Raw genomic sequence first — 13,221 nt, 5'->3', positions numbered from 1 at the left:
ACACATTTTGTATCAACTTTATCGACTTTGGGCCCATCAAAATTTTTATTGAAATCTCCGAGGAAAGGTTTTGGTTTCGACTAAACTTGCCCTGTTCTTACGGGAAACCCTCCTGCCTGTAAGCAGGCAGAGTCTGTTGAACAAAGAATGAAGAACGGGAGCTGCTCATGGAGGGGGTTGGGGGCAGGGGCCTGCTCCAGAGGTCTCCTGTTTCGGAGGGGTTTGTTGGGGCTGGCTGCATGCAAACACTGTGCTGAGGGATCTTTGTCATCAGGCTCGCCTACCAGAGAGGCTGGCTGTACCTGGGAGCATGGAGCTAGTACCCAAGCCCCTACGCACCCCCAGGGTACACCCTCCGAGTCACTGGCACGCTCTGGACATGTGAGTCTGATTACAGAACCCAGTTCTTTGTTGCTGCCCTAGCCAACATATTCCTTGGACTCCTATATGTCCCGCAGGAAACTGGGCTCTGATGGGCTCCAGACACCTGAGTTAGACGAGAGGCCTGCAGAATTTTCTTGGGCCAGCTGGTGCTTCCTAGTCCATTCCAAAACGAGCAGCAATCTGTGAGACTGCAAACAGATGCTTGCTCCAAAACCCAGGAGGGAGTGAAGCCAGTAATCTGCCATTCACCATCTCCATCAGCCACAATGGGCCGGAAAGGACCAAAGGTTGGCTGTCGCCTGCCATGTCAGAGACCCAAACATCCGTTCCTGGGCCAGCGATGACAGAGAAGTTTCTCAGGGATCAGCACCACCCCCTCTGGCATTCCCAGGCTCCGAAAGGGGTTCTGTCCATCCTTGGCTGGAAGGATGGTCACAGTTCAAAAAGGATGTTGACAGATTCAGGACCAAAAAAAAAAAAAAAAACCCCACAAGAACGACTGAGGTCTGGAAAACCCACCTGCCTTTGCAGCGAGACTAAAGAAGCTCAATCCATTTAGCTTAACAAAGGGGTAGCTTTAGAGGAGACCTGATCACTGTCTGTAAGTACCTAATGGGAGAGAAAAGGAGTACTTGTGGCACCTTAGAGACTAACCAATTTATTTGAGCATGAGCTTTCGTGAGCTACAGCTCACTTCATCAGATGTATACCGTGGAAACTGCAGCAGACTTTATATACACACAGAGAATATGAAACAATACCTCCTCCCACCCCACTGTCCTGCTGGTAATAGCTTATCTAAAGTGATCAACAGGTGGGCCATTTCCAGCACAAATCCAGGTTTTCTCACCCTCCACCCCCCCACACAAATTCACTCTCCTGCTGGTGATAGCCTATCCAAAGTGACAACTCTTTACATAATCAAGTCGGGCTATTTCCTGCATAGATCCAGGTTTTCTCACATCCCCCCCACCCAACACTCTCACAAGTCTTGGGAGACAGGCCAGTCCTTGCCTACAGACAGCCCCGCAACCTGAAGCAAATACTCACCAACAACCACATACCACACAACAGAACCACTAACCCAGGAACTTATCCTTGCAACAAAGCCCGTTGCCAATTGTGCCCACATATCTATTCAGGGGACACCATCACAGGGCCTAATAACATCAGCCACACTATCAGAGGCTCGTTCACCTGCACATCCACCAATGTGATATATGCCATCATGTGCCAGCAATGCCCCTCTGCCATGTACATTGGTCAAACTGGACAGTCTCTACGTAAAAGAATAAATGGACACAAATCGGATGTCAAGAATTATAACATTCATAAACCAGTCGGAGAACACTTCAATCTCTCTGGTCACGCAATCACAGACATGATGGTCGCTATCTTAAAACAAAAAAACTTCAAATCCAGACTCCAGCGAGAAACTGCTGAATTGGAATTCATTTGCAAATTGGATACTATTAATTTAGGCTTAAATAGAGACTGGGAGTGGCTAAGTCATTATGCAAGGTAGCCTGTTTCCTTTTGTTTTTTCCTACCCCCTCCCCCCCCAGATGTTCTGGTTTAACTTGGATTTAAACTTGGAGAGTGGTCAGTTTAGATGAGCTATTACCAGCAGGAGAGTGAGTTTGTGTGTGTATGGGGGTGGGGGGGGATGTGAGAAAACCTGGATCTATGCAGGAAATAGCCCGACTTGATTATGTAAAGAGTTGTCACTTTGGATGGGCTATCTCCAGCAGGAGAGTGAATTTGTGTGGGGGGGTGGAGGGTGAGAAAACCTGGATTTGTGCTGGAAATGGCCCACCTGTTGATCACTTTAGATAAGCTATTACCAGCAGGACAGTGGGGTGGGAGGAGGTATTGTTTCATATTCTCTGTGTGTATATAAAGTCTGCTGCAGTTTCCACGGTATACATCTGATGAAGTGAGCTGTAGCTCACGAAAGCTCATGCTCAAATAAATTGGTTAGTCTCTAAGGTGCCACAAGTACTCCTTTTCTTTTTGCGAATACAGACTAACACGGCTGTTCCTCTGTAACGGGAGAGAAGCTTTCTGAATCTTGCAGACAACGATCCAATGGCTGGAAGTTGAAGCTAGACAAATTCAGATTAGATATGAGGTGCAATTTGTATCTAGGTATTGATTATTTTACCAGTGAAGGTAATTAACCCCTGGAATATCTTACTCGGGGATGGGGCGGGGTGTTTAAATCCAGGCTGGGTGTCTCTTTCTAAAAGATCTGCTCTGGCTCAGCCAGCACTCGTGGGCCTGATGCAGGAATCAGTCACTTGGTGACATTCTCTGGCCTGGGTTAGGCAGGAGGGCAGACTGGTTGATCCCTGCTGGTCTGAAAATGCATGAAAACATGCCCCTTGGGGTTCCTCTGCCTGATCACTGGGCTACAAGCCTACCAAAGGATCCCTTCTCCCAACAGCCACTGTTGTGTGTGTGCATGCGTGTGTGTGTGTGTGTATTTAACAATAAACATTACTAGCTACATTGACAGGCTGCAGTGCCATCTGCTGGAATGAGAGGGTCACCTCTCCAGAGGACGGTGGCGTCTGCCATCACCCACCCCACTCCACATCTCCAGCTCTGAGCAGCATTAGACTTTCTGGGATAAACTAGAAGCAGAATCTCTCTCCCTCTCCTCCCCCCGCCCCCCAGCCTTAACAGCTGGTGCAGCTGTTCTGCATGTCCTTGAACTGCCTTGTTGCGCAGCTGGGTTTGCTAGGGGTCCATTTGCTGGTTCTTCTATTGTAAATGTTCCCAAATTCTCTGTTACCGTGACAAACAGCCATAGGTTCTGGGAGCAGCCGGAAGAACAGGCAAGGATGGGAATGGGAACTGAGACCCGTGGGAAATAAAGGAGATAGGAAACAGCATGTGGCAACTTAGGGCACACAGGGTGCCTCTGTGGCTTGTCCACCTCTTGCTCAGAGATCCTGTGTTAGTGACCTGTAATACGCCAGTCTGCAGAATGCTCTCTGGGTACAGAGGTGTGTCAAGGTTCCTCCCCCACTCTGAACTCTAGGGTACAGATGTGGGGACCTGCATGAAAAACCTCCTAAGCTTATCTTTACCAGCTTAGGTCAAAACTTCCCCAAGGTACAAAATATTCCACCCGTTGTCCTTGGATTGGCCGCTACCACCACCAAACTAATACTGGTTACTGGGGAAGAGCTGTTTGGACGCGTCCTTCCCCCCAAAATACTTCCCAAAACCTTGCACCCCACTTCCTGGACAAGGTTTGGTAAAAAGCCTCACCAATTTGCCTCGGTGACTACAGACCCAGACCCTTGGATCTTAAGAACAATGAACAATCCTCCCAACACTTGCACCCCCCCTTTCCTGGGAAATGTTGGATAAAAAGCCTCACCAATTTGCATAGGTGACCACAGACCCAAACCCTTGGATCTGAGAACAATGAAAAAGCATTCAGTTTTCTTACAAGAAGACTTTTAATAAAAATAGAAGTAAATAGAAATGAAGAAATCCCCCCTGTAAAATCAGGATGGTAGATATCTTACAGGGTAATTAGATTCAAAAACACAGAGAACCCCTCTAGGCAAAACCTTAAGTTACAAAAAAGATACACAGACAGAAATAGTTATTCTATTCAGCACAATTCTTTTCTCAGCCATTTAAAGAAATCATAATCTAACACATACCTAGCTAGATTACTTACTAAAAGTTCTAAGACTCCATTCCTGGTCTATCCCCGGCAGAAACCAGTATATAGACAGACACACAGACCCTTTGTTTCTCTCCCTCCTCCCAGCTTCTGAAAGTATCTTGTCTCCTCATTGGTCATTTTGGTCAGGTGCCAGCGAGGTTACCTTTAGCTTCTTAACCCTTTACAGGTGAGAGGAGCTTTCCCCTGGCCAGGAGGGATTTCAAAGGGGTTTACCCTTCCCTTTATATTTATGACAAGGTGTATTCCCTCTAGCCCCCAGAGAAGAAAGAGGTGGGCAGGGAGTGTACGGGGGAGTGGGAGCCGGCAGTGGATTCCTTCTCTCTCAGCTGGGATTGATGTAAACCTAAGGGTCAAAGTTTGTTTCCCTCACCACGATTTTCTAACAGGACTGGTGACTTTGGCTGCTTCCACTGTTGGGAGCCCAGCTTGAGGCATGCTGTATCAGACAGCACGGAGCATCCATCCACTGACAATCAAGCCCCTTTAAGCAGTGCTTAATTTGTAATGAAAGCGGTGCCGGGGCTCAAGCAATTTTTTTACATCTATAACTGATGCCACAAGCCCAGAGGTGCCGGGGCTATGAACTGCCAAGCCCAGAGGTGCTGGGGCTATGAACTGCCAAGCCCTGGCACAAATTAAGTACGGCCTTTAAGGCCACTCCAGGTGGGCCCTCGAAAATGGAGCCATGCAAAGTCACTGTGGCTTTTGGAGACACAGGCCTTCATCTCATTGCGCTGTTTCCCCTCCACAGTGTGACTGAGGAACCTGGGAGCCCCCAGAAGCAGAAACTTAACAAGCAGGTAAGAAAATCTTCCCACTCTTCTCCTGCCTAACGCTAAGCCCCTGTACATCTGCCTGCCTTAGGTTTTCCTATGGCTCCCATCACAGCAGTATCTCACACAGTTTCGGAGAGTAGCTGATGAGAATGCAGGAGATTCAGACATGCCGTCTGTTTCGGGTACCGATTTGTGTTCCTGGACTGAGGTTGCTGGCAGGGCTGGGAAGAGGAGAGTGGGGTGGGGGGAGGTATTTTTTCATGCTTTGTGTCTATAAAAAGATCTTCTACACTTTCCACAGTATGCATCCGATGAAGTGAGCTGTAGCTCACGAAAGCTTATGCTCAAATAAATTGATTAGTCTCTAAGGTGCCACAAGTACTCCTTTTCTTTTTGTGACTGAGAAGGTGCTTTGCAGAGATGGGCTAAACTGTGGATATGGGTTGTGAGCCCAGAACTGAGGGACTCTCCAGTCTCTTGTGCTCTGATAAAGCAGTTGTGTTTGTATATGAGGCTCTTAGAACTAACGGTGAGTTCTGGGAATGACACGCTGCCCTCTCTGCAGTCTGTACTAGCAGGTTCTACCCAAACACACCTATGCACAGTGTGGCCCCATTTGATTCCCCTACACCACCCGCAGCCAAGACTTTGGCTAAATTCTTGTCCAGCTCTGAACTTGGGGCCTGAGCAGGCCCATGTGAACGGGGGTTCAAATGGTTCCAGTAGAACCAGGCATGTACAGGACCCCATGTTTTGTTTTGGTTTTTGCTCTTTCCTTCCAACAAGTGCCCCAAATGGACCATTCAGAGCCCTCTTTAATGCTTCGCAGATTTCATTGCTCTCCACGCCAAAGCAGGGCACCATATTAAAGAAGTATGGGCTGAATGAATGGACTATAAGGTGGATAGAAAGCTAGCTAGATCATTGGGCTCAGTGTGTAGTGATCAGTGGCTCCATGTCTAGTTGGCAGCTGGTATCAAGCGGAGTGCCCGAAGAGTCGGTCCTGGGGCCAGTTTTGTTCCATATCTTCATTAATGATCTGGAAGATGGAGTAGATTGCACCCTCTGCAAGTTTGCAGATGACACTAAACTGGGAGGAGAGGTAGATACGCTGGAGGGTAGGGATAGGATACAGAGGGACCTAGACAAATTAGAAGATTGGGTCAAAAGAAATCTGATGAGGTTCAATAAGGACAAGTGCAGAGTCCTGCACTTAGGAAGGAAGAATCCCATGCAGTGCTACAGACTAGGGACTGAGTGGCTAGGCAGCAGTTCTGCAGAAAAGGACCTAGGGGTTACAGTGGACGAGAAGCTGGATATGAGTCAACAGCATGCCCTTGTTGCCAAGAAGGCTAACGGCATTTTGGGCTGCATAAGTAGGAGCATTGCCAGAAGATTGAAGGACGTGATCATTCCCCTCTATTCAGCATTGGTGAGGCCTCATCTGGAGTACTGTGTCCAGTTTTGGGCCCCACACTACAAGAAGGATGTGGAAAAATTGGAAAGAGTCCAGTGGAGGGCAACAAAAATGATTAGGGGGCTGGAGCACATGACTTATGAGGAAGGGCTGAGGGAACTGGGATTATTTAGTCTGCAGAAGAGAAGAATGAGGGGGGATTTGATAGCTGCTTTCAACTACCTGAAAGGGGGTTCCAAAGAGGATGGATCTAGACTGTTCTCAGTGGTAGGTGATGACAGAACAAGGAGCAATAGTCTCAAGTTGTAGTGGGGGAGGTTTAGGTTGGATATTGGGAAAAACTTTTTCACTAGGAGGGTGGTGAAGCACTGGAATGTGTTACCTATGGAGGTGGTGGAATCTCCTTCCTTAGAGATTTTTAAGGTCAGGCTTGACAAAGCCTTGGCTGGGATAATTTAGTTGGGGATTGGTCCTGCTTTGAGCAGGGGGTTGGACTAGATGACCTCCTGAGGTCCCTTCCAACCCTGATGTTCTATGGTTCTATGATTACTGAGGTTATTTTAGAGAAGCTGAAAAAAGATGGTTTAGATATGACTGATTGCTGGGGACAAAACTACGGCAACAGAGCTCACCTGGCTTCAGCATACAAAGGTGTTCAAAATCTAATTCAGCTGGGAAATCAGTCTACATCTTTCATCCCACATGCTGCCTGCTCACTGAATCTTGGTCAGCAGGTGTTCCCCAAGTTGTCTTATTTTTGTGGAATCGTTCAAAGATTGTAGACCCTGTTTGCCGCTTTTGTTCATTGCAGGGAAGTGTTGAAAAAACATATGAGCATTATATTAAAGTGCCAAAGCACAACCAGATGGTCAGCAAGGATCGAGGCAGCCTGTCTGCTACAAGATCAGGTCGAGGGTGTTCTTGCCACTTTAGATGAGAACAAAACTGGTCGCAATCTTATGGCAGAACTTAAGTCGGAAGCTGATTGCTTACAAACCACCATTGCAGGGTTTTGGTTTCTTGTCGCAGCTGAGATGTGATTTGCTATCTTACCAAAAATTAATGTTGTGAGCAAAAATGGTAGAGACCAGACGTTGGTGTGCGAATGACTTGTGGTTTACTACTTGGCCTTCGAGACGCTTTATTGGAATTAAGGTTTTCTGGGTTTGTTAGGTGTAAGGATGGGAGCTGCTGCTTCGCAGACCGAAACGTTAGGAATATCCATGCAGCTCAAAGAGAGAGGTGAGGAAAGTAATTCCAGGCAAACTTGCAAAGGACGAAAGCTCATCAGAGCCCGAAACAGTTTTTGGATGCAAGGTTTCCTACCCTGTCTTAAAAAGAAAAGGAGTACTTGTGGCACCTTAGAGACTAACAAATTTATTTGAGCATAAGCTTTCGTGAGCTACAGCTCACTTCATGGGATGCATGCAGTGGAAAATACAGTGAGGAGATTTTATATACACAGAGAACATGAAACAATGGGTGTTACCATACACACTGTAAGGAGAGTGATCAGGTAAGGTGAGCTATTACCAGCAGGAGAGAAAAAAAACCTTTTGTAGTGATAATCAAGGTGGGCCATTTCTAGCAGTTGACAAGAACGTGTGAGCAACAGTGGGGTGGGTGGGGGGGAATAAACCCTGTCTTACACACAGTATTAACACAACTGGATGAGAGGAGGCCTAAGTACAGTGGAGGTGGAGAAGTATGAGCAAGAAACTGGGAAGTCTCATCAGTGAAGCCCTAGAAAGGCACGCTTGAAACTTAGCAAGCAGCTACCCTGAGATTTAAACTGAGTTTTGAGAACGAGATTGAGCACTTCACCGGGTGTTGCCAGTGAATCTTTATGGATGACTTGGAAATGAAAATGCCCATTGATCTCCTTAGCTACTTTCGCAAAAGGTCTTTAGATGTGAGTTTCCCTAACACAGGAATAGCACCGCGTGTGTTGCTGTCTTCCTGTAACCGTGGCTGCTAACGAAGGGAGTTTCAGCAAGCTAAAATTAATCAAGACCTATCTAAAAATGTCCATGGGAAAGGTAAGGGTCAGTGGGGAAAATACGCCCCTTTGTTTCCCAGGAGCCACTTTATAAACCCAAATATTTGGGTTATATATATTTATCGGGTGAGCTGGAGATGTTCTCTAAGGGTTAGAGATCAGGAGTAGGAGTCAAGATGGAGGTCTAGCCCCAGCTCTGACACTGATGTGGTGCGTAGCCTGGGGCAAGTCACTTCCTTGCTCCATGCCTCAGTTTCCCCATCTGCACAATAGAAGGACCGATCCTTCCTTACCTTGCAGGCTTCTTTAGAGTGGTGTGAAATCCTCAGGGGAAGGGTTTTTCTTGATTTTTAAGTCAGGAGTCACAAAAGGGTATGGAAAATTGATGAATCTTAAACTATTACAACAAGCCAGACCAAAGGACCTAAGAGGTCTAACTAAAATGCTACATTAGGCAAACGCCGACCCAGAAATCCCCACCGGTGCAGCTCCAGCAAGGGTGTAGACCTGTCTCTACCATCACGTCAGCCAATCCTGCTGAGCCGGCCCAGTCCCTGTCTGCACTAGAACTGCGACCATCGATGGAGCCATACTAGCGTGAATTACACGCCCGTGTAGGCACCCCCCAGGCAGCCCCTCGCATGCACATGGGTGAAGCTCTATAGGTGAATGATAACCACCTGCATGCATGGAACTGCCATTCAGGTCACCTGGAGGCTGGAGAGGGGAGGGTTTGCCACACCAGGCCCCAGTATCCCATGGTGGAATGATGCTGGCTGCCGCAGCCCAGGGCTTGGGGGCAGGGGAGCGGCTGAATCGGGGAAATGGTGGGATCTACCCAGGTTAGAGTCCCTCGCGCCCGGGGAAAGTAGTCCCAGAAATGCCGCCCGGCCCTTAAGTAGAGCAGCACTTTGGTGTCCCTGTGTACAGTACTGGTCGTGCCCACGGATGCTGCGTAAAGCAGGTCTTTGACCTGTAAGATGGGACTAGTGCATTATCCCTGCTGACCTCAGTATCTCAGGCAGAGAGGGTGATAAAATGCAGCTCCCCTGTGCAGAGAGAACGACTGTTACTCCTGGAGGCTGTTTCCATCTTTATTCTAAAAGAATTTAGTGTTGGTGAAAGATCAACAGCCTTGTAGGCTGGACTTTATTTATCAACTTAACTTTACTCCTCTCTCTAGTGCTTGAGCACCTCACAAATATTAATGGATCAACTCTCAGATCCCTTGGAAGTGGAGAACCATTGTCTTCATTGTACAGATGGGGAAACTGAGGCACAGAGTGGCACTGTGAGTTGCTCAAGTCATACAGGAAGTCAGTGGCAGAGGCATGTCCCAGCCCAGTGCCTTAACCACAAAACTACCTGGCAATGTGCAATGTGGGCTGTTGTTACAGGGTGTGTTTCTCTTCCAGAGTGCCTCAGCTGTGATCTGGAGAGCCAGATTCTGATCTCTGTTCCACCGGAGTAAATTGAGAGTCTGCATCAATGGGCCACAGTGGAATGACTCCTGATTCACTCTGGTGCAACTAAATTCATAATCTGACTCTCTAGCAAGGGAAATATTGAACCCAGGACTCAGGTCCTGGTTGGTTGAAAGGGGTCTCAGTTCACCTTTCACATGTTTCTGAAGTAGGAGCAGCTAGATTTCACCCAGCAGGACTGTGCTGGGAGCTATTGATTTCAATGGGAGTTGTGAAAACCTTGGCTGCACCTCCCTTATTATTACCTGCAGAGTGGAAGGACCTGATTCTAACCTCCCACGAATTTGAATCCTTATTTGCACCAGTGTAATTGAGAGCAGAATCAAGTGTGCACGGAGCTATACAAAGTCATAAAAAAATTAAATCTGTCCCCGCAGGTGATTAGAGTCTATCTTACACAGATCCACATCACACCTGATGATTTTATACAGGTGATTTTATACCATTTTTAAAACTGTCTTTTCTTATCGTTATTAAGGCTACACATGAGCTCTGTTAGCGAGGTGGGATCTCACGGTTCCTAATTGACGTAATCTCTTCTGTTAATCTTTCAGTCATGATTCACTTTCCAGGTGCTTCAGAAGGGGTGAGACAGAAAATGTCTAACCACAGCTACTAATGACTATAGACCAAACACTGAATTCTCAGCAAAAAGAAAAGGAGGACTTGTGGCACCTTAGAGACTAACAAATTTATTTGCATTGCATCCGATGAAGTGAGCTGTAGCTCACAAAAGCTTATGCTCAAATAAATTTGTTAGTCTCTAAGGTGCCACAAGTCCTCCTTTTCTTTTTGCGAATACAGACTAACATGGCTGTTACTCTGAAACCTGAATTCTCAGTGGGACTCTTTGATACAGCCTTGTTTGTGCCGGGCCTGGCAGAATGGGGGCTCCAGCCACTACTGCAGTAACAAGCAAGAAGAATCCTCTTTCATACAAAGTGCATGTCCCCAAAATGCTTTCACGTGTGAAGGCACCAGGTTAATTAGCTCCCCCTCCCCTGCTGTGTAAGAGGTCTTAGGAAGAGCAGAAGATTTTTAAGGTGAGGTTTGAAATGAGCAAGCTGATGCCATAAAGAGAAACAGGTTTCCATCTCTGCACAGATGAAGGCTCCTACAACCGACAGGGCGGACCAATGAATAGAGATGCCATAAGGCAATTCAGGTTTGTTTAAAAAGGAAAAGATTTTGATGGACAGAAATCAAATGGTCGTACGGTAGGTCAGGAGACATGTCTCAGCACAGTTAGGAACCTGAGACGGGCTGGCTTAAAAGATTGGGGATGTCATAACGATCTCGGGGGGGGGGAGGGGGGGCTAAAGGAATTGCATGGACCTTGTATGTCTCGAAATGATGTGCTATTGCTCCTCTGTCACTTCACATGTGTCACGCAACCGACTTAGACACAGAGGCCTCTTCTCAGAGCATCAGGGGTGTTCACAGCTAAAACACACTAGAGGTCTGGGAGAGCAGGCCCACCTGAGAGGCAGACGCCCTCTGTGCCCAAGAATGAATTTGGTTGTCAGTGAACGCTCAGTGTGCCTATCTCAAGGTCTGGGCTGATATATACATGACTCCTCAGTGGGTGGAACGGTTTCTGATCCATGGCAGCAGCAGCTGGCAGCCCCATTCCGGCGCTTACAGGTCTGTCCGTATTTCTGTGACAACATGCTCCTTTCCCCAGCGCTTCGTAACAGTTGGTTTACAGCTGAAACTTAGCCTGGAAGGTCTTATTCCGATGAAGGTAATTGCATTCTGCCTACCAAAATCTCCTCTTCTGCTGGAACTCGATGCCGTGGTCAATAGAGCAAAGACGGACAGGGAGCTGCTTTTCTCATTAGGATCTGACACTGATCTTCCAGTTTTCATCCAGACGGAGCTAGAAGAGTTTCTGTCCATCAAAATCTTTTTTTAAATAAGTGAATTGCATATGTATAAACTCTCTGGAATGAAAACTAGGAGCACAAAGGCCTTATCTTCTCAGTAGTCTGGATAATAATGTCCTCATCATGAGGGCTACAAAAATAGTTGGAGCACAAATTACTTTGCACATCCTTCAAGGGCGGCCACCTCTGGGGTGCAACACATCTGCTGTTTAGCAGCACATAGCAACCACACATGGCAGTTTGGGGAAGGAGAAACCAGTAGCCCGTTGAAGCTGCAGGGGAAAGTAGGGAGGCAGACTAAACGATGCAATCTGGCCAGGGCAGTGGAGGTCACACCCCTTCTCTTGCAAAATATCCCAGCAGATCGTTAATTATCACAATATGGCGCTATTTCATTGAAGTGACTCAGACCTGCTCTGTTTCCTTTTTCGTTTCGGTATCAATTTATACTTAGCCCCAGCCCACGCAGCAGCACAGAATAATAGCTCAGAATGAAACCTCTGGAGCACAGCTTGTAGGTGGGGACAGAAAAGGTGATTTGATCTAATGGTGAATATACCAGCAATCCAGCGAGAGGCTTCAGCTGGTGTTATTTACATCACCTTGCACCAGGCAGCGGGCTCTAAATCAGCACCTACCTCCCAAATGTTTATTATCTAGCTAATTGCCAAGCCATGTGGTCTTTATCTGATTAATCCTCATTATTTATAGCCCCGGCTCAATGGGATTAGGTGTGGTACATCTAATCCATCTGCTTCCTCTGTGCTCTGGCTCTGGGTGACCTTAATCTCAGAGGAACTGGTTCTCACAAGCTATTTCTGGACACCTTGGAGTCACTGAAATCTCTTTACCTGCCACCAGTTTTCCATGGGACCCCAGTCTTCTTTAGCACAGGCTCCTCCTGTCACTCCCTCACTGTGAAGCAAGACGCCTCATTCACAGTCTCCGCTGTAGACGGCTGTCGGGGCACCGTGATTATGCTGGGCCTGGGGGAATGTGTGACATGAGCCTGGCCAGCCCATGCAGAGCGGTGCTTTGCTGTTTTAGAGGAGGGGTGTGAATTGGCCAGCGCACATGATGGCTCTCTATTCTTCAGCCCTCCTTTGCCCCATCAGGACTTTCTTGGCTCTCTCCCCTTCTAGCGTCTTCCCATTTGAAAAAGAAACACTCCCTTCCCAGCTGCTGCTCCCAGCCCCAACACTGATGCCCACAGGGGGCGCCATGTTCACCCCTGCTGCTTGCACAGCCCTAGCCTGGTCTCCTCCCAAGAGGTGGCCTCCCACGCTCACCTGTAACACCCAGATGGTGGCTGTGTTTGTTACAATACACGGAACGCACCTGAGAGAGCATCCTGGTCGAGTGAGTGGCTGAAACGCCCTTCCCAGGGAAGTTATCCCTTCTCTGCCAGGTGCCGTGTAGATGAAAGAGCTTTATCAGATGAGGCTGAGGATGCATTCCGATCTTCTTCTCTCCTGACACGAATAGTGCCTTGGCAGGACCAGCTACACCACCTTACCAGCTGGTACCGTACCAGCTACAGACCTCCATGGAGGCCTGGATGCAGAT

The 13,221-nt window shown here is 47.7% G+C and overlaps 1 protein-coding gene across 2 annotated transcripts in view; it reads left to right on the top strand.

The window, feature by feature from the left end:
- Positions 1-13,221, top strand: part of TULP1 (TUB like protein 1) — a 39,272-nt gene that overhangs the window by 1,941 nt on the left and 24,110 nt on the right. Inside the window, exon 2 of one of the 2 annotated variants that reach the window (XM_048827088.2) lies at positions 4,845-4,893. In XM_048827088.2, coding sequence (XP_048683045.1) covers positions 4,845-4,893 — 49 coding nt within the window. Of the gene's footprint in view, positions 1-3,991; positions 4,894-13,221 lie in introns of those variants that run through there. The other variant, XM_048827087.2, reaches the window with a different exon arrangement.

Source organism: Caretta caretta, chromosome 21 (genome assembly GCF_965140235.1).
Source record: "Caretta caretta isolate rCarCar2 chromosome 21, rCarCar1.hap1, whole genome shotgun sequence".
Lineage (NCBI taxonomy): Eukaryota > Metazoa > Chordata > Testudines > Cheloniidae > Caretta > Caretta caretta.
Note: the sequence above shows the minus strand (reverse complement) of the source record. Positions and strands in the feature narration are given on the sequence as shown.